This window comes from Panthera leo, chromosome B1 (genome assembly GCF_018350215.1).
Source record: "Panthera leo isolate Ple1 chromosome B1, P.leo_Ple1_pat1.1, whole genome shotgun sequence".
In the NCBI taxonomy this organism is placed as follows: Eukaryota; Metazoa; Chordata; class Mammalia; order Carnivora; family Felidae; genus Panthera; species Panthera leo.
In genome coordinates, this window is record NC_056682.1 from 49,674,678 (window position 1) to 49,695,085 (window position 20,408).

The 20,408-nt window shown below is 46.1% G+C and overlaps 2 protein-coding genes across 3 annotated transcripts in view; one reads left to right on the plus strand and one right to left on the minus strand.

Moving 5' to 3' along the window:
• The first annotated feature begins 2,267 nt into the window (after window positions 1-2,267).
• Window positions 2,268-11,396, plus strand: PNOC (prepronociceptin). The gene is made up of 2 exons (XM_042933882.1): window positions 2,268-2,404; window positions 10,992-11,396. Exons 1-2 carry the CDS (start codon window positions 2,279-2,281, stop codon window positions 11,394-11,396), a joined length of 531 nt encoding a protein of 176 aa, XP_042789816.1. The 5' UTR covers window positions 2,268-2,278.
• Window positions 11,397-16,510: 5,114 nt separating this feature from the next.
• ZNF395 (zinc finger protein 395) overlaps window positions 16,511-20,408 on the minus strand; it is a 44,743-nt gene continuing 40,845 nt past the window's right edge. For both annotated transcript variants that reach the window (XM_042934953.1, XM_042934952.1), the window contains exon 10: window positions 16,511-20,127. In XM_042934953.1, coding sequence (XP_042790887.1) covers window positions 20,016-20,127 — 112 coding nt within the window. In that variant the 3' untranslated portion in view covers window positions 16,511-20,015. The remainder of the gene's footprint in view (window positions 20,128-20,408) is intronic.

The window sequence follows — 20,408 nt, forward strand, 5'->3', positions numbered from 1 at the left end:
ATACAAATGCATTAAGGACAGGATAGAATTGGGAGCTATACATGATTCGCTAGGACCAGAAGAGACAGCAGGGTGAATGATAGGAGAGAACGCTACAAAAAGCAGGCAGGAGGAATACTAAGTCCCATTGGAGGTTACAGATTTATTTTAAGTATGAAGTGATGGCATCAGATGTGGACATGGCTTGGTGGGAGGCCAGATCATTAGGTGGACTAATTAGGGGTCATCACAATAACCAAGGCAATAAGTCTCAATTACAGCACTGGCCCTTGGGATAGAGAAGAAAAATGCGTATGATATGTTTATTTGTATAGGTGTTTGTCTTCATTGTTCATTAGCCCTGGACATCCCATCACCTGTAGGATAAAGCCCAAACCCTTTTGATGGCAAACAAGACATGGTTCCATCTGGACCAAACCTCTCTTTTTAGCAGGGAGCTTCCCTCAGGGAGTGTGGGCAGGTGGCCCCAGTACATCGGCCTGTTTGCCTCACAGGCTGTGAGCCTGACTCTGCCTCTCCAAAGGCTATTTCTCGGGCCGCTCAGATGCCCTCTTCTTTGTCCTCTTGGAAAACTGTCATTCATTCAAAACCCATCTCAAATGTCACCTCTTTGACTTAACAAACACTAGGATGCCTGGGGGGCTCAGTTGGTTAAGTGTCCCACTGCGGCTTAGGTCATGATCTTATGGTTCATGAGTTCGAGCCCTGCATCAGGCTCTGTGCTGACAGCTCGGAGCCTGGATCCTGCTTCAGATTCTGTGTCTCCCTCTCTCCCTGCCCCTCCCTTGCTCACACTCTGTCTCTCTCTCTCTCAAAAATAAAGAAACATTAACAAAATAAAAAACAAAACACTGATTGAGCATCTTTTAGTGGACATCCTCTTGGTAGGAGATGCTTGGATGACACACAAGAAGGGCTGGGGGAGTCTCCCAATATGGCCATTGGGTGAATTCAACTGCAGGATCCCCTTCCTTCTCTTATTGACCCTCTCCATTCCACATCCGTCTTCTCCCAGGGCTTCCCGGACTTTAGCATGTGTATGGATCCCCTGAAGATCTTGCTAAAAAGGCAGATCAAATTCAGTGGTTCTTGGTTCCTGCCTGAAATTCTGCATTTCTAGCAAGACCCCAGCTGATGTTGATGCTGGACTGCAGACTGCATTTAAGTAGCAAGGCTTATACATTTTCTTAGTTTTGTCTGATGAAAAAGCAATCAAGGCGATAATTTTTATTTCTCTACGCTGGACTCTGTTGAGGTAAAATTTACATATAGGGAAATGCACACAGGTTTTGGCAAATGTATACCCCCCCTGCGACCTATACCTCAATCAAGAACATTCACAACATTGCCAGAAAGTTCCTTTGTTCCCTTTCCATTTAATCTTCCAAATACAGATGTTTCTACAGGGACCCAAAATGATGCAGTCTAAGGAAATAGCTTTTTGATTCAGGAGGCTTGCTCACAGGATAAATTTAAAGAGGAACAGGAAAAACCGCACATCTTTCAGGCCATCCTACATAAAAATTATACACTACTGGTCCAACTAATAATAATTTGAGCTATTATCTTAGTGTCTTTGTTCATTTTTCAATAAATAACTCCACATACCTGGTCCTGTGTTTTGGATGGCCTCGCAGGGTGGACATACTGGCCCTGTGCTCAGGAAGCAAGCTCACCTCTCGCAGGGGAAACAGACAAGGAATCTGGGAGCTTCCTGGAAGAGCAAATTCTGGGATGTGGGGCTTTCCTGGCTGAGGCAGGGAAGGCTGGGGAGGAGGAGACAAAGGACACGAGTCATCCATGAACCTCACTGCACATGTCTCACTCATGCACGGCACTTTGCCAAACCTCCTTACAGATCTCATCTCTTCGCAATGGCCCTATGACGAGACAGGTAGCACTATCCCCCTTTTACAGACATGAAAACTGAAGCTTGGAGAGGTTGTCTTACAGCCACAAGTTAGTAAGTTGCAAAGTGAGGTCTGTATGCCCCTGGAAGTGCTTGTGCACGTCGAGGCCAGCTAGGTGGCAGGAATCACAGGGGTGCTCCGCCTAGGATCCCAGACACTCACCCCTGCATGAATGGTAGGCCTGGCTGGCAGGAGCAAGCCTCTTGTATCCTTGACAACCCGCTCCCTCCTGGGAGGCGAATCTTGGGCCTGGCGCCGTCCCCTCTGGTGGCATCCCCTGTGTGAGACCCCCCCAGAAAGGCTGTTCTAATTGCGGCGCACCCTCACTTCTTTTAGTATTTTAGCCCCCTGCTTCCTGCTCCTGCACCATGAAAATCCTGCTTTGTGACCTCCTGCTGCTCAGCCTCTTCTCCAGCGTGTCCAGCAGCTGCCAGAAGGACTGTCTGACCTGCAGAGAGAAGCTCCGCCCAGCTCTTGACAGCTTCAACCTTGAGGTAGGCCATGGAACGCCCTCCGTCTTCTTCTCCCTCCTTCCTCCAACCCAGAATGAGAAATTAAGGCCTTGCCCAGGGGGCATGTGACTCACCTGGTGCCACGTGGTAGATAGGAAACAGATGCTGACTTTAGCATCTTCTAAATGCAAACTCTGTCATCTTTCCCCTTTTCCACTTCAAATAAAGACCTGCCTGTGCTGCCATTTTGTTCCCATTATTAAATAATACATACTCATTTTAGAGAATTTGGCAAATTCAGAGAAGTGTAACAGAAGAACGTTACTTTAATCCCACCTGTCAGAGAAAGAGTCCTGGTTTTTCACTTGCTACATTATACCAGGATAATTTCCTCATGTTATTAAACATGATTTTAAGTTCTTTCTTTCTAGGAATACAGTATAATTTGTTTAACTATTCCCCTCCTGTTTAACATGTACGTTGCCCTCCATTTTTGATATTATAGATAATTCTACAGTGAATACCCAAATGCTCTCTTATATTTTAAATTTTGTTTATATTTTAAATTTTGTTTTGGTTTTTGGTTTTCCTAGGTTTTTTTTTTAATGTTTTATTTATTTGTGAGAGAGAGAGAGAGAGAGAGAGAGAGAGACAGTGCAAGAGGGGGAGGGGCAGAGAGAGAGGGAGACATGGAATCCGAAGCAGGCTCCAGGCATTGAGTTGTCAGCACAGGGCCCGATGCGGGGTTCAAACTCACAAGCCATGAGATCATGACCGGAGCCGAAGTTGAACACTTAACCGACTGAGCCACCCAGGAGCCCCTATATTTTAAATTTTTAATTTGAGGTTCTAATCTGGCATTAAATTTCTTTTCCTTAAATAAACTTTCTCAACTGCTTTCATGTCAGCCTAAAGAGTTATTCCTCTATTAAATCCAACATAACTCAATCATTTTTTCTTTGTAGTCAAACTTCTTTCAAAAGATGTCATAATTCAAACTCCTCAACCGTTAAAAACAACCAAAAGTAACTACTGCTCCTTAAGGCGAGTGTACAAATATAGAACACATATTTACATTGGGCTAGCTCACTAATGATGAGCAGACACAGGCCCTACAGACCCAAACAGCAAGCTCTTCCTCGCCTGCTCAGTGGGTTTCTACAGCATCATGAAGAGCATCCCCAGATGACCCATCCAAAGTTGGCCCGTCCTCATTCATCCATTTTGGTTTTCTGTATGCTGAGCACAGGGCCAGGCCAAAGGGTCCAGGAAGCAGATGGATGGAGTCTGCAACCAGTGGGAGAGAAGATCCCACAATCCCTTCAAGAGGGCTTAACTATTGGATGCTGGGGAAGCACAGACAGTGGACCCCAACCCAGACTAGAAGGACAGACGGGACTCTTGAAGGAACTGAAGTCTCTAAGGAAACCTAAAGAATGGGAGCGAAGAGGCAGAGAGAGGGTCCCAGGTGATAGAGAGAGTGGGGAATACACGTTCAAATGCCTGTGCCAGAGGGAAGTGGCATTTACGGAACTGAGAAAAGCTGAGTTTGGCTGGAACACAGAAGGCCCACAGGCTTTTTCCGTGCAGCCCAGAGAGGCTTAAAAGCTCATCTAAAAAAACACTTTGCCCTAGTCTTAGTAAGGAGAGCGGCCAACTTGGTTTAAATGTAAACCAATGATGAGTTGATTAAGCAATAATCTGATCATCTCCACACTGCTAAATTCTCCATCTGCAGCCTAGACAAGACTGAAAATTATGCACAATGCTGGAATCTCTAGCTTTCATGGCAATGCTTTGTTTTCCCCCATCAAAGAAAGCATTAGGACTTGAAAAGATATCTGTACACCCAGAGAGTAATCTACACTTGCAGCCCTCACCCCTTTGGGCTGCATCACTTCTTATCTGCTCTCTCAGAGGTCTGGAGCCAATTTGCAGGTTTCCTCCTCCCTGTCCTCTCCCAGTCAACTCGGCGAATTCGCCTGGTTCTCTTCCCCATTCCGATTCATTTTTTATTACCTCCTGGTGGGTTCCTGTTCCCCTCCCCACCCTCTAAACCTAAGTGATCAAGATTCAGGAAATCTTTCCTCCCCATACTCTCTCCTTCTGAGATGCCATCCCTGGACCCCAGGCCTTCAGCTCTCCCCAGGCTGTAGGGGACTCCCAAAGGTACATGCCTCACCTCCTCTCTGCTGGGCTCAATCACTTTTCATAGTTCCTGGGAAATCCCACTTTCCCTTCCCGGCCTTGCTAAGGCTTCAGGAACTTGCCCCACCATCTCGCACATGCCTCTCCCTTCATTTTCATCCAATACCCCTACTTCAAAACTCAGATTAAATTTCACCTGTGAGAACACTGTGCTGATTCTCCACCTGCCCCCAAGAGAGCCAGCCCCTCACTCCTTTGTCTTCTGACAGTTATCCGTATCTGCTACTCTCTCACCATAATGTGTGAGCTTCCTCTTCTGATTGTCCTGGGTATCCCCAGCATGCAGCACTGAGTGTGGCACAGAGCAGTACTCAATAAACATGTCCCATGGAAACTGTAAAATTGCAAGACCCTTAGTCTCCTAATAGGTCCATCCACTGCAGACGCTGCCACGTTTTCACATTGGTGCCTTTCAAAGCCATTAAAGAATTTGTTTTCATTCCTCCATAGCATGTTAAATCTCTGGGGTCCTGAAAACGCTGTTAGATACTTCTTTGAAACAAGTTAAAATATGGCCAGTTACAGCCTCATGGTTGAGGGATAAATGCTTCAAAGTGCCTGCTGACCTTCAGAGGACCTGACTGCCTGGCTGTTTTGCCTCTAGTTTGTATTCACTTTTAACCTATTTTCAGATGTTTGATGAAATGCCTAGAATGTTGGCAACCACACCTCATTTCCAAATCTTGCAACCTTTTTCCACTCTGTGAATTATGGGGGGTGGGGGGAACTTAGATATCTCAGCAAGGGTCACCTTCCCAATCCCTCCACTAAGTTATGTATTACTGAGCGATTCCTAGGACCCCCTAAGTTCTTGGTTTTATCAAGAAGTTCTGCATTTCTCATTCCAGGTCAATGGTCCAAGTATGGCTGGCTTTTTGTTAGACTATAATTTTGGTCAGTAAATGACTCATACACTCAAACCCACTGCAATATCTTGGGCTCCTTCCACCTAATTATGAATGGCACTTACCCCCTCAGCTAAAGTAGAAAAAACAAGATTCGCTGAGTTGTTTTAGAGACAAAGGAGAAAGTAACCCTCAAGGTCTGGGGAAATTTATCTAAAACTCCCTGGAACTTGATTAATAGCAAAAGAAACTAACTTCTCCTAGTGCTTTGTATCTTCATTACACAAAAACTCTTCCTAGTTAATTTGCAGTTAAGAGTTCCTAGCATGTTTTTCTTTTGCACTATTCATCTGCTTGCCAATTCGTGTTAGCCCTCAGATATTCTAGAACAACCTCCTAAAACAAATAGCTCCCAAATGTCTCTTGGTCAGAGGCGATTTGATTCTTTAGTGGCAAACGCTTAACAATATCAATGAGCTTCCTCGTTTCCTTCCAGTGGGCTCATGTGCCTATTTCCCTAATGTTTGATCTCAGATGTCCAAATGGCCCTTTGCTCAGTTTCCCCACAAACCCAGCTTTACAGATCAATTTGGCACCAGTCTGAAACTTTCCAGATGCTCATCCACACTTTGGCTTAATATAGAAATGTCATCAGTGTGGGCTGCGAAAATGTGTCCAGCTCACTTAAGAGGCCATTATCCAATCTCTGGAAAGAGGCTGGTGGGTCCCTTAGACCAGAGTGTTAGGCATTAAGCTCATATGCCCATCTGGCGCCACAAATGCTGTTGTGAATTTGGATCCTCCACATTTGCCCCAAACCTTCTCCTAAATCAAGAGTTGAGATGATTTTGTTAGTACCTAATGCATCTAACAGTATGTTGAGTCTCTGTACAACCTATGCATCTGGTTTGATCATAGAATTGCATTTTCTCTGATTGACACACAATCTAATTACCATCTGGGCTTAGCAACCCAGGGGCTCATAGAAGATCTAATAGCCTCTAGGTTTAACAACTTCCACCTGTTCTTGTAAACTGAAGGCACAGAACAGTTCAACAAGCATTTGGGGCTCCTATACTGTGAGGATTGGACCAAGTCCGCTCAAAGTCCTTGTTGGTGCCAAAATTTGACACTTCTGCTGGTTTTCCCAATACTATTCATGCTTTCCCTTTTATCCTGGAAGGTAGGATTCCTCAGACTCACCACTGTGGACATTTTAAGTTGGTTATTATTTGTCATGTGGGGCTGTCCTGTAGGATGTCTACTAGCATCCCTGACCTCTACTCATGGGATAGCAGTAGCATCTCCCCCACCCCCACCCACCTTATGACAACCAAAAATGTCTCCAGATATTGCCAAATAGCTCCTGGGAACAAAATTGTCCCCAGAGACACCCACTGCTATACAGTAATAACCCAATAGGATTTTGATCTGAAAGAACATCCTACAAATTGGTTCTACCTAGTTTTATTCAAAATATTTCAGGAGCAGGCTAAATACAGACCCCAGTAACCCTTTCTCTGAAGGAGACTCTGACCACTTCCATGATGACACCTTCCTCAGAACAAGTTCCAAAGCAGGATTTCTCACAGTCCAGCCTCCAAATCACCTGAGTGTTTGTTAAAAACGCAGATTCTTGGGCCCCACCCTTGGCTTACTAATCAGTGTCTCCAGGGGTGTAGTTTAAGAATTTACATTCTAGGGGCACCTGGATGGCTTAGTTGGTTAAGTGTCCGACTCCAGTTCAGGTCATGATGTTGTAGTTCATGAGTTGGGCTCAGGTCATGACTTTGTGGTTCACAAGTTCGAGCACCACATCGGACTCTGTGCTGACAGCTCAGATCCGGGAGCCTGCTTTGGATTCTGTGTCTCCTTCTCTCTCTCTGTCCCTCCCCTGCTCACACTCTGTCTCTCTCTCTCTTTCAAAAATAAATAAAAACATGAAAAAAAAAGATTTTGGATTCTAGCAAACCAGTAGCAATTCTTAAAGAACAGTCAAGTTTGCAGGTACCATTGTTTTAAACTCTGCTATCCCCACCAATGGAAGTTGTCTATCATTCTTTCATACCCAGTGACATTGTGGGTGTGAAAAAGTTGGCACTGATGATATTCGTTCTGTCAGCATCTCTGAGGAAAATCTAAATGGCAAAGACATGCTCAGAAAGCCCACGACTTGTGTATCACCAGGGACCCCTGTCACCACCTATGGCTAGCAGGGGGCCGTGGGGGAGGGCTTGGCAAAGGATGCACCTTGGAAACTTTATCAGTGAAGAGGAGTGGCACTCCCACTGGATACTGTCTCTTTCCCCACTCTGACCCAACAGAAAGTGAGTAATTTTCCCATTAGAACGTTACCTTTGGTCTCACAAGATCCTTACTCTTGCATTAATTTCCACCAATTTGTATTGCAAGCACACAGAGCTCCTGGGTTGGAACTCAAGACATTTGGTTTCTTGTTCAGGTGATACGTTGTCTAACAGTATAGTTTTGGACACATTACCGAACCTCATCATAACATGCAAACATGGACTACGTCAGTGGTTTCCAAACCCAGGCAGGTATCAGAATTACCTGAGCTTTGTAAAAGTTAAGTTTTTTTTTAATGTTTATTTATTTTTGATAGAGAGAGACACACAGAGTGTGAGTGGGGGAGGGGCAGAGAGAGAGGGAGACACAGAATCTGAAGCAGGCTCCAGGCTCTGAGCTGTCAGCACAGAGCCCGACGTGGGGCTCGAACTCACGGACCGTGAGATCATGACCTGAGCCAAAGTCGGACACTCAACCGACTGAGCCACCCAGGCACCCCTGTAAAAGTTAAGTTTTAAATGCCAGTGCTATTCCTCAGGAATTTAACTGGCTTTTGAATTCTGTCTTTTTTAAAGTTGAGATGATTTGGGGGTGCCTAGGAGGCTGTCGGTTGGGCATCCAACTTCAGCTCAGGTCAAGATCTTGCAGTTCATGAGTTTGAGCCCTGCGTAGGGCTCTGTCCTGACAGAGCACAACTCAGAGCCTGGAGCCTGCTTCAGATTCTGTGTCTCCCTCTCTCTCTCCCTCCCCCTCCCCCCCTCTCAAAAATAAACATTTAAAAAATATTTTTAAAGTTGAGATGATTTCGATTCACACCCAGACCAAGCAGAAGGGCAGACTTAGGGTAGTGAAAGTCTATTGGATGATTAAAAGTAATACTGGATGATTAAATCCACCTGCTAGTAAGAGAGACCTAAAGTAACAGTGGCTCAAATAAGACAGAGATTTGATTCCCTATGCAGAAGTTGGCAGGTGGACAATACAGGGTTGGTATTGTGTAGCTCCTCCACATCACCCATGTCCCAGGCTCCTTCCCTTTCTGCTTTATCTGTATATGGCTGCCACCCTCACATGGCTTCCATACCCTGAGTCACCTCATGGCTTCAAGATGGCCAGTGGAGCACCAGCCAAAATGTCCACATTCTAAGCAGGAGGCTGGAAGAAGGGGAAGAAGAAGATTAAAAAAGGATGCTTTTCTCAGATAAGTCAGCCCCCTACTTTCCTCAGAAGCCTCACTTGGTCACTGTCGTTTATATGTCATTGGCCACCTCTGGCTACAAAGGAGACTGAGAAACATACATGTGGCCTTGGGGAGGACAAGTGTCCTGTTAGTAAAGGTATCCTATGTGCATTGGCAGTCTCTGCCCCAGAAGGGAAGGTAGGCTTCATTCTTTACAAATTGTGTTTTAAGTGCTAGTCAGACACTTTGGTGGAGATACCAGACAGGGATCAGAGAAGTGTCTGGAGTTCGATAGATATCAGATGCTGGACATATAAACCTGGGATGCCCTAGATGAAATGACCATGATCACAGAAATGAACAGTCACCAAGAGGTAGATTATAAAGAGAGATGAGAAGAAAGAATCTTAAAGATAGAACACAGGAGGAAGGTACATAGTCTGAGAGGTGAGTGCAATGTCAGAGAATTTGGGGGAGGGTGTGGTGCACATTGCCAAATGCTGCAAAGTCAGAGAGAATGAGGGCTAATTGGATCTGGTGACCAGAATTCACTGGTGGTCCTGAAGAAGGCAGTTAGTGGAAGATGAGGGTGGGAAGCAGATTTCAAGGACATGAGAAAAAAATTGAAGATGCTGAGATAGAAGCATGAGTGCAGACCACATCTTGGAGAAGCCTGGTGAGGACAAAAGGGAGTCAGGGTCAGGGGTGGCAAGGGGTTGCGAGAGAAGCAGGATTGGAGGAGACATTTTCTAGGGTTTGGTGGAATGGCTGTAAGGTCTGTGATATAGCTGCATGCACATCTCACTCTTCGGTTAGGGGTCAGGTTGGAAACCTTGCTCGTATTGGCATCTGTGCCTCTCTGAACACCGGGGCGAGGGTTTTGCTCCCCAGATAGGGGGTACTGGGCACGTACACCAGTCTTCTGATGTCCTGCAGCTGTCCAAAGAGAAGCTGCAGTGGGATTTTCACAGAGAAGCATTCGAGGTGAAGCCAAAACAGCAAACAATAAGAAAAATTGGAGGTAGACGCTTCCAGAAGACCCAATCAGAGACAGGAATGTGGGAGGCAAGGCCAAGGCCAGGATCAGTTAGGAGGAACGTGGAAACAGCATGGTCAAGCTGTTGGTCTAGAGTAGAAGTGGGAGATGCCTGGAGAGACAGAGCAGTGCCCGAAGTTCCCAGGGGCCTGGCAAGTCTAAAAGATTGCATCTGATGGCCCCTCTTCCCCACCTGGAACCCAACTGCCCAACCTACCTACATCCCAAAGGGTCTTGACCCTCATTCTCTAGAGCTGATGCACAGATAGTATAATTAGAGTATGTGGGCTAAAAAATGAACAACACCAGGGTTCGTCTTAACACAGTGGCCTTAAAATAGCCTTGCAGATTTCAGCACATGCTTTGACATCCCCAATTTCTTAAGCCAATCCGACCTCTCTCAAGCCAAAAAGAGAACAAAATAAAATTCTTCTTTGTGGGTGCCATGAGTTGTGTTTGGCTTCAAAAACTCAACGAGGGCTCTGTGTGTAGTTTGGGGCACTCATTCTGCATTAACTTTCTGTGTCACCTGGGACAAATTAATCTCACCTCTTTGAGTCCCAGGTTTCTTCCTTTGTGACATGATGGAGCTTGGCCAGATCGTTTTCTGTTTCTTTATAACTTGGAAATTCTCTGAACCAAAGTAACTACTGAATGGTGACTTAATAAAGAGATGCTTCTGAAGCATTTGTATTGGTATCAATGTAAATTTTGTATACAATAAAAGACTACTGACACACCTGGGTGGCTCAGTCAGTTAAGCGTCCGACTTCGGCTCAGGTCATGATCTCACAGTTCATGAGTTTGAGTCCCACATCGGGCTTTGTGCTGACAGTGCAGAACCTGGAGCCTGCTTAGGATTTTCTCTCTCTCTCTCTCTCTCTCTCTCTCTCTCTCTCTCTCTCCTCTCTCTCTCTCTCTCTCTGCCTCCCACTCATGCTCTCTGTCTCTCAAAAATGAATAAACATTAAAAAAAAGAAAAAGACTATTTCTTTGGACTAATATAATAGGCATTCCTGGTCCTCCTCCCTTCTCCCACCTCTGTCTTTGCAGGTGTGCATCCTTGAGTGTGAAGGGAAGGTCTTCAGCAGCCCTCTCTGGACTCCATGCACCAAGGTCATGGCCAGGGGCTCCTGGCAGCTCAGCCCTGCTGACCCAGAGCACGTGGCAGCTGCCCTTTACCAGCCAAGCGCCTCCTCCGAGATACAACTGAAGCGAATGCCTCGCATCAGGAGCCTAATCCAAGCCCAGAAAGGGACAGAGCCCGGCATGGATGAGACTGGAGAAATGGAGCAGAAGCAGCTGCAAAAGAGGTTTGGGGGCTTCACCGGGGCCCGGAAGTCGGCCCGGAAGTTGGCCAACCAGAAGCGGTTCAGTGAGTTCATGAGGCAGTACCTGGTCCTGAGCTTGCAGTCCAGCCAGCGCCGGCGCACTCTGCATCAGAATGGTAATGTGTAGCCGGAAGGGGAGCCCCTCCCAGCTGCACCATCCACTTCAACCCATGAGTGAGTTGGGCACGAATGAGCTGGGGGCCAAAGGAAACCTTATATACCCAACTGTCTTAGCCTTCCTCCTGGGCCTGGAAGCACATTAGCCCCCAGCCACATACACACACCCTACACCACCTCAAGGTGTTCAGCCTCTGGGAGGCAGGGGAAGTCAATTCACCTCCCTGCCTCCTACCCACCCTTTCTCTAGGGAGCAAAGATTTTCCTGGGATTACTCCTTAAGGCTGACCACTGCCATTTAGAGATTGGTTACCATGGGGATAATAGTAGCATGTTAAGATAACTAATTCCTCTATAGCTCTCCAGAAGCTCAGTTACTATGGGGACAGTTAAGTGGACCAATCCTCCTATCCGGTTGCCATAACAACCATTCAATTCACCTTTCCTCAGAGACTATCTCTAAGAACCAATAGCTAGACCTACCTTTAGCTATCCGCTGCCTGATTTCTGTGGCTGTGCTGTTGCTATTTCACCTTCAGAGACAGCTTAGCTATCTCCTCCTCTACCCCCTGTATCTCAAGGTGCCTGGATTCCACAGAAAGCACTACACTTTCCCACTCTCCCCCATCAAGAAGTTCTTGTTAGGACCAGGAGTTACACTTTCTGCTTTTCTTTCTTCCACTTGTCATCTGTCCATACTGCCACCTTGCCAGAGATGGACTGATTTGTTGATGTCAATGGCATCATTACTGAGCAAGCCTTTGAGGATTTGGCCCAACTGACCCAGTAGTTTTAGAACAGAGACTAAGAGATCATCATCTTTCCTCACTTTCTTCCCAGAGGCCATTTTTGTTTTATTTTGTTTGTTTGCCTGCTTTTATTCCTCTCTCCGTCCTGGCCATTACTCCCATGGGAATGCTTATACGGATACTAAAATACATATCAGATAATAAACATCAAAAACCCTAGTTTATTGCCCAGTCATTACAAACTCCACTTTCCTCAGCCCATCAACCTGTACATAACTTTGAATAGCATAGGAAACTAGCACAGTGGAATTTTCCAAAAATCTAAGAAAATCCCACCCATCAAGCATATGTGCCTTAATTCATATTTGGGATTCTGATTATCTTCAGAGCCTCATACCTCTTCTCTAACAGTCTAGAAACTTACCCTAATGGAAAGAATTAATCAGTTGGTCAAAAACATTCCCCAAACATTACCCAAGTGGGGGGGTCTTCCCTGACTCAGAAGCATAAAACAAAAAAAAATGTCTATATGTGCTGTTTTGTTTTGCTTCCCGTATGTCAAAGGTAGGCAGATCATTAATAATCTTGATTCAAATGGGGCGCCTGGGTGGCTCAGTCGGTTAAGCGTCCAACTTGAGTTCAGGTCGTGATCTCACGGTTTCTGAGTTAGAGCCCCATGTTGGGCTCTGTACTGACAGCTCAGAGCCTGGAGCCTGCTTCAGATTCTGTGTCTCCCTCTCTCTCTCCCCTTCTCCCATTCCTTCTCTGTCTCTCAAAAGTAAATAAATGTTAATAATCTTCATTCAAAGTATATTAATACAAATGTTAATCTTTGGCACCCACACTTCAGCATGGAGGCAGCCCACATAGCTCCTTGCAGGTAATCTGGTTTGCAACAGGCCCATTGCCAAATACAGACATATGTATTAAGTTGTGAGGAGAGGCCTGCCCTGTATATTTTAGCAGAATGACTAATTTCCGAAGGCCCTGAATTAACCCACGCCATTTTTGAAGTCATACTCTTGGATCCTTAACCAACACCCTATTTCTTCCTAAGCCATATTTGCACATTACCTAACTCAGTATATCCTTCAGAAGTGGCATGGATTGAATTCTTTCAAATCTCAGACATTTATTCTTCTTTAAAGTGGCTCTTAAGGGACACTGAGGCTCTTGTCTAATTCTGAACCACAACCGTTTTCTTTACCTAAAGACAGTTTAAAATCAATTACATTAGCAGGAATCAATTTATTTAAAAACAGAACAAAAAGAAATGATTTCAGCCCCTATTCAGGCAACTGATTTTCCTAATTTTCTATTAAGCTTCCCACTGAGAGGCACTGAAACATAACTGGCAACTAGCCTCTGTCTGCTGCTTTGCTCAAGATACGAAGTTCTTGATGGAACCATTGGAAACGTTAACCAGTTCATGTTGGGTATTATTGATTGCTCTCCTTCCTCTTACTGTAATGATCTCTGAATTTCCTTTTTGCACACATTCATGGTAGCTGAGTTCCAATATGGATACGTACTTATGAGTCCACAACAGGCAGCTTAAACCTTGTCTTCACTCACCTACACGTAGCCCAGCCAGCCATACACATGCCTGAGATTTCTCCATCTTGGGAGATCCTGTTGCCAGGGCTGTTCTGGACTTCTGAGATATCCAATACTAATATATACTTAGAAGGTTAGAGGAAGTAGGGCCACCTAACAGCGAAATGGGATAAAGAGCCCTATTTAGAATGCGTAATGATGTGTTAGGAAAGAGGGACATGGCGGTCCAGTCCTAGACAGAACTGTGAAAAGGGGTATCTACTTACCATCATTTTCCCTGTCCCCACACTATGTCTTATGCCCCCATCCCCTAACCGTTGTAGACAGTGGAAAGTGAGCAGATTCATTCATGGTGAGGAATTAGTGAAACTTGGTTTAAAGAGCCATAAATGAGAACACTATTTAGCCTCAAGAAATGAATTAATTACTACATATGGATTCCAAATACTAGGGATAAGAGAGCTGTTTCTGGGCATGGGGCCTATGTTATGCCTTTCAAGTCCCAGCCCACAGACCTCCTCTTTATTCCGTGAGTCCTACCGGTAGACTCAAGGTGTATAGAAGTTAGGGAACCCTACTTGCTGTTTTAGTGGCTATTTATTCCATTGATAAGCTTTTTATTGCCTCCCTTCTATTGCTCAGTCACCAGGACAAATAGGATTGAAAGGTCAGGAAAACTACTGAGTTTGCCATTTTAATCATTTCTGTCTCCCCAGGTGTCCGGGTGATCCCCAAAACAGCATGTCTCCAGCCCCAGACCTGCCGGCTGGGAATCGGGATTCCTTCTTCCCCAAGACACTGAGGCAAGCTTTGCCTCCAGGTCTCCACCCCAGGGTGGAGACTCTCCCAGTCTGTCTTTCCCTTCCCACTCCCCCACCCCGCCCCCATGGCATGTTTCATGATAATCTTGTTGCTACATCAGAGTGTATTTTTGTAATTCCTCCAGCTAACATATTGACAGCCCCATCTTTCCTTCTCACTTCCCTCTTTCCTCTTCCAGGGGTGGGTCAAAGGAACAGGAAATCAAACCCGGGGTTTTGACTTGTCACTGCCATAACTTGTTTGTAAAAGAGCTGTTCTTTCTGGCTGATTGTTTTAAACAGATATTTCTCCATTAAACTTCTACTCAGCAAACAGTTAATAAGTTGGTTGGCTGTATGTCCGTCCGAGGAGTCTGAGAAGCCCAGACTCCAAACACACCATCAGCGCTGCCTCTCTTGGGAAGGAGAAGCAAAAAGCACATGGCTCTGCTTTATATAAAGCACGACAGGCAAGAACACGGAGCATAAACACTCCGATTGCACTGCATCTCCAGCAAGTGCATGAATGGATGAGTGGGGAGGGGAGAGGCAGGGTGCTCAGAACCTCCGGGTGCCTGTCAACATCACCACTGGGGCGGGTTGCTGGTGGAGACAGAATCCACCCCCCAGTTTCTGACTCAGAAGGAATTTGCATTTTTAACAAGTTCCAAGTGATGCAGATCTTGCTGTTTTGAGACCACTGGATTAAGACATGAGGAAAAGGGCAGAGCCTAGATGAACTCGCTGATGTCATGTTTATCTCCAATTTAACACGAAACATGTCAAGGTGTAACTGTCAGGCGAAGAAACATATGGTGCACCCAGACAGGGCAATTGAGGAGACTCAAATGTCTAGAGTGTATACTGGATGATGGGAAATCAGTCAGGAGGGTAAGGAGCTCTGCTGGGGAACTGGAGAGCCCTGCTGAGCTCTCAGTAGGGAACCTTAGCCATTCAGACACTGCAGGAAGGGCTAGGTGATGCAATCCCCCAATTTCTCTGTCCTCCAGCCCTTCAAACCCCAGTCTGTCACCTGTGGGTCAAACCCAACTAGAAGCTGGAAAGTTAGGGAGTCTGTGCATGCAGCCATAAAGGTGAGCCTGGGAAGTACAAATTGAGAATATGTAGCCCAGAGTCACAAGTGATGTAGAGGAGCTTGGGCAAACGGCAGTGGAGCAATGGATTCTACTGGGACTTTTCTTGGGAGGCAGGGGACAAGGGAAAACGGGGCAAAAGAAGCCCTGTACTCTACCACGAGGTAAGGAAAATGGCCATCCCCGTACCAGCTTTACATGCTGCTGGGCTTGAGTGATGTAATCCAGCCCCTGGGTCTAGGGGCACACCACTCTCACCATCAGGGCCTTTTAGGGGTCTCCAGATCCTGCTCCCAGAGACGCCTATGGTCCCGGAAGCTAAAATTGCTTAAAGCAGCCCCAGTGCACAAGGATGGGAGTTTGCTCTCTGCTTCCCACGTAGGCCAGCTTTTAACTAGCCATTTGGGCCATCACAGTACATGGAATCAAAGAACTCGGGGAGTGTCCCGTATTGTTCCCTGAAGTCAGAACCCATCCCATAAGCAGAAGAGGACTTATTTTTTCCTAAGTCATTTGCCAACTCCTCAACCAACTCAGGGATATAGCCAAGAACACGCTCCCCACTGTCAATACAAGCAGTATATAAAATGGTTCCTACCTGGATTACAATCTTAGTGCCGTTATTTCACAGTTTATGACCTGGGGTAAGTTATTTGACTTCTGTGCTTCCCTCTTCTCATCTGTAAAATGGGAATAGTAGTAGTAACTCTCTCATTGGATTATTTAGGTCAGCACTTGGTTATTCATGTATGCACTTGGCCTGGTCCCTGGTCCCTATCGTTATTATAAGCTAATGAATGAATGAATGAATGAATGAATGAATGTGTACGCTTTGCCCACATGCCACCATTTGTTTAACACCAAGAACAACAGTAATCTTATCCTTTGTAGGGGGAAGGGGTAGAGGGACAGGCACACATTAAATCAGACAATGTACCATTTTATTCCTTATAAAATATATTTCATATTGTTGCTGTAAAAACATTACATTTCACATTTTTTTAAAAAAATTTTTAACAGTAAAAATAATACTTGGAAGACAGCTGGGGGAAAAGGCGCCAATAAGACAAATTCACAGATGGGATTTATCTCCCTCTTCTCTCCTTTTTTCCTTTGTTTTTTTTTTTCTTTTCTTTTTTTTTCTTTCTTTCCTTTTTTTTTTTTTCTTTTTGGCCCCTGGTAAAGTCAGAACCTGGGAGGTCCAGAAAGTAACAGGACAGATTTCTTCAAACAAATCAGAGTTTCCACATCCAAATTAATAATGTCCTCCAAGGAGTCAAGCTATAGGCTTAGAATCACAATGTGGCTATCACTCAAAACGCTCTCTGAAATTACAAACCTGCTTTCACAGCCAGCTTAAGAACCACATAAATCCAAGCTATTTTCCTCACTGGTCCATCCATGAGCTTTGCGCCTGTGATCTTACTTGACCACAGACATCATTCACCAGACTCCGCACTGAATGAGCATAGGTACAGATTTAGTATCATTAAGGCTATTTCAAGCAGGCACCACAGACTCCAAAGGTAAATTCCAAGAAATACTTTGAATAGGGTCAACATCCCTGGAATAAATGGGTTTCCCAACATCACTTCTTTCAAAAATCAGTCCTGTTAGTTTCAAATGCACTCCTGTGGTACCGGACCTATCAGATTCTGCTGCCCAGGTGGGCTGGGAAGCAGGGAGAGACACAAAGATGTAGAGAACAGGCAAAATTGCTGATCAGTTCACAAGCCACCCCCACCCTCCGAGAAGAACAAACGGGGCAACCCCAAGGACAGACCACATGTCAAGAACACAACAGCCACAAGATGGAGCGAGAGGGCAGAGGCTAGAGGAGGCCATCACCATGGAAAAGGAGAGAGGAGCACATACAGATAGGGGAAAGCTGCACCAAAATAAAACATTAAAAAAAAAAAAAAAGCCACCTCAGTTTTTAAACTGTTTCATCCATTTCTTGTTTCTCCTCTTCCTTTTCTGCCCTGTGTACCAAGGACATGAGAAGCCTACCTCACTTAGAGGAAGTCTTGCTGTCCAGTTATATCGACACGGTCCAAACTGAGGGGGAAAATGAAAACAGCTTTTCTGAAGACAAGACTCAACAAGAGCCTGATTAAGAGAGGGGAGGATGCTGCTGGGCAGAGTCCTCACGTCTCAGAAGCTCCCTCCCCTCACCAAGAAGATCTGAAGATGAACGAGGGAAGTGAGCAGTCAGGACAATCCACAACCTGCCATCAGCTTTTAATTCTCAGGGTGGCAGAAGAGACAGGAAGAAGGACACTGGGCCACCTCTTGCTGGCCTGGTTTCTAGCTTTAGGGACAGATTCCACATTTTTTTTTACTAAGTTATAAAAATATACCCCATTACCACCAAAGACACCTATGAATGAGTGTCTTTCCCTCCATCACCAAACCCGGGTCACTATCACCCTTCACAACACCATGCTTCTAAGGTTGGCGGGTTTTCTAATACTCTGTGTGTCACAGATTGACAAGCACCTGCACAAGTCCCACATGCAGTGGCCAAAGGATCCTCAGTAGGCCAGTATCTCCACCTGGGAGTAAGAGAGGATGGCCTGGTTACAGCCAGGGGACGGACGCTGCTGCCCAGCCCCAGGATAGGTGGTCTGGTGGGATTCTCGAGCCCCCGACTTCAGGGATATAAGTGCAGTACTGGGACCCCAGACAGCTGGGCACCGAGTGGCCATGCTCATGCCGACCTGACAAACTCCCAAACAAGTCAGGCTTAAAAGAAAGGGGAGCCCCAAAACAAAACATGCCCTCCCTTGAGGTCTCAGCTTGTCTTTCATCCAAGAGATGGATGAAACAGTTTAATTAAGCACTGATCGGCAGGGCCCCAAGCTCCCCGTCCACATCTCCCTCATCAACAAGAATAGTTTTGCATATTTACTTCCCAAGCAATGCAATCCAGGCTGCTCTCAGTTCTTCAGGCCTCCAGAAACGAGGGCTAAAGCACTAGGAGCTGCTAACCCAACCCCTCCTCCAGAGAGTTCTTCAGAGTTAACTTTCCCCCTCCCACCTGCAGGCAAGAAATGGTGCTCAGCAGATACCTCCGAGAAGGTCGCACCACATCAAATTGACCCTCCCATCTCAGGAACTGGACCAACACTGATAAAATTCCAGAGACCTCCTGCATTGATGGCAGAGTCCTGTCCTATCACATTCTCCCAGGCCCTCTGACCCAACCTAAAAATTGGGAACCTGCCAACTCACGCTCCAACATGGGGGCAAGCTGCCACTTACCTTTCTCTCTCCTTTTTTTATTTTTCTCTCCACCCCCCACGCCAGCCCCAACTGCAGCCTTCGGAGGGAATGGGAAAATCCCAGGTAAAGCCAGAGACAAAGAGGAACCTGCACAGGGGTGGGGGTGGGGTCTCTCACCCAAATGAAAGGGAACTTGAATCAGATAAAAGGCTTCTGAATACACTGGGAAAAGAAAACAAAGTGTTTTAAAGGTGTCACCTCCACAACTGGAGGGAGGAACATCAAGAGGGAATTTATTCACTCAGGTAACAGCAGAGGGCTTTCACGAACACTTAAACCCTCCAATGTTTCCTCAAGGAACAGAGGAAAGAATGATCAAGGTAGTGTTTAACTGCCACATTTCAAAAAGTGAATTCGTATAGCCTTTTGGCTCAGCTATTTGGGGACAGTCTTTAAAAACCTATTAGTCTGGGCTTTAAGAAGAAGCCATACAATACTTGTTGGGATGCAACCCAACTTCAGAGAGAACCCAGATTCAAACAGTTGTCATCAAGAAAGGGTTTTCCTTTTACTTCCATAGAAGCTGCTCGGTGAGGACAGGCTCTCCCTTCTCCTGGATTCGGGTGGAGAAGAGGGGCTGGCTGCACCTTAAAAAGTGCACAGATACCCCCACTATCCCCCCACCAACCACAGCAGGTCCTGCTCTCGGAGTCATCAGCCAGAAACTTTTTTTTCTTTCTTTTTTTTTTTTTTTTTTTAAGAAAAGTAAATTCATCTTGCTCACAGTCCCTTCTGGAAGAGTTGAGAAAGCAAAGAATTCACCAACTCAGCAGGAAAACAGAATGAGCTGTTCCTTCTTTTGATACATGCAAACTAATCCCCTAGACAGAGACGTGGGAAAGAGAGGGTAATTAATTCTTTGGTCTCTGGTTCACTGCAGAATACCCTTGGTCAGTTTCGGCTCTCTCCTATTTTAGGGGTACGGGGGGAGTATTTTCCTTTCTTCTTTTAAAAACTCAAATGTTCCCAAAAGGGAGGGGGGAAATGTTTTACGTATTAAACCTTAGCCAATAGAACCCAAACTCCCAATGTCCACTCTTTATCGTTCAGGTTTCTGCAGAGGGCGTGGGACGCGTCTGTCTTTCGCGGTCTGGCTGCCGGTGGGGGCAGGGAGCAGGGAGGATGAGCCGGTGGCAGGGCGGGTTCAGTCCAGGAAGCGCTGGCAGGCCTTCTTCCAGCGGCAGGCCGTGCACCACTGGTCCCGGTGCTCGATGCCATACACTTTGCGGCACTTCTTAGCCTCCCCACGGGCTTTCCTGGCAAAAAAGAATAAGGAGGATACAGACACGCAGTGGCGGCTGCAGACCTGGACAGTGGCCAGGCGAGAGAGAGCAAACCAGCAGAGGCTGGAAGGGCAAGAGCCAAGGGGCCAGAGGAGCAAAGGCCTCCGCCCCTGCATCTACCCTCCCCTGCATCCACCCCCACCCCCTCACCCCCAGCCACCCTGGGGGAACTAACCCAGGAGACTAGGGTTGGTGGACTCAGAACCCACACTTGTAGTGGGGACAGTGAGGACAGAAACCAGAAGGGAGGCCAC

What these genes read in the sequence shown, in the direction of transcription:
- PNOC (XM_042933882.1), top strand. Translation starts at nt 2,279, where the DNA reads ATGAAAATCCTGCTTTGTGACCTCCTGCTGCTCAGCCTCTTCTCCAGC. An exon ending in TTGACAGCTTCAACCTTGAG is followed by an intron (nt 2,405 to 10,991) that starts GTAGGCCATGGA and finishes CTGTCTTTGCAG; the next exon opens with GTGTGCATCCTTGAGTGTGA.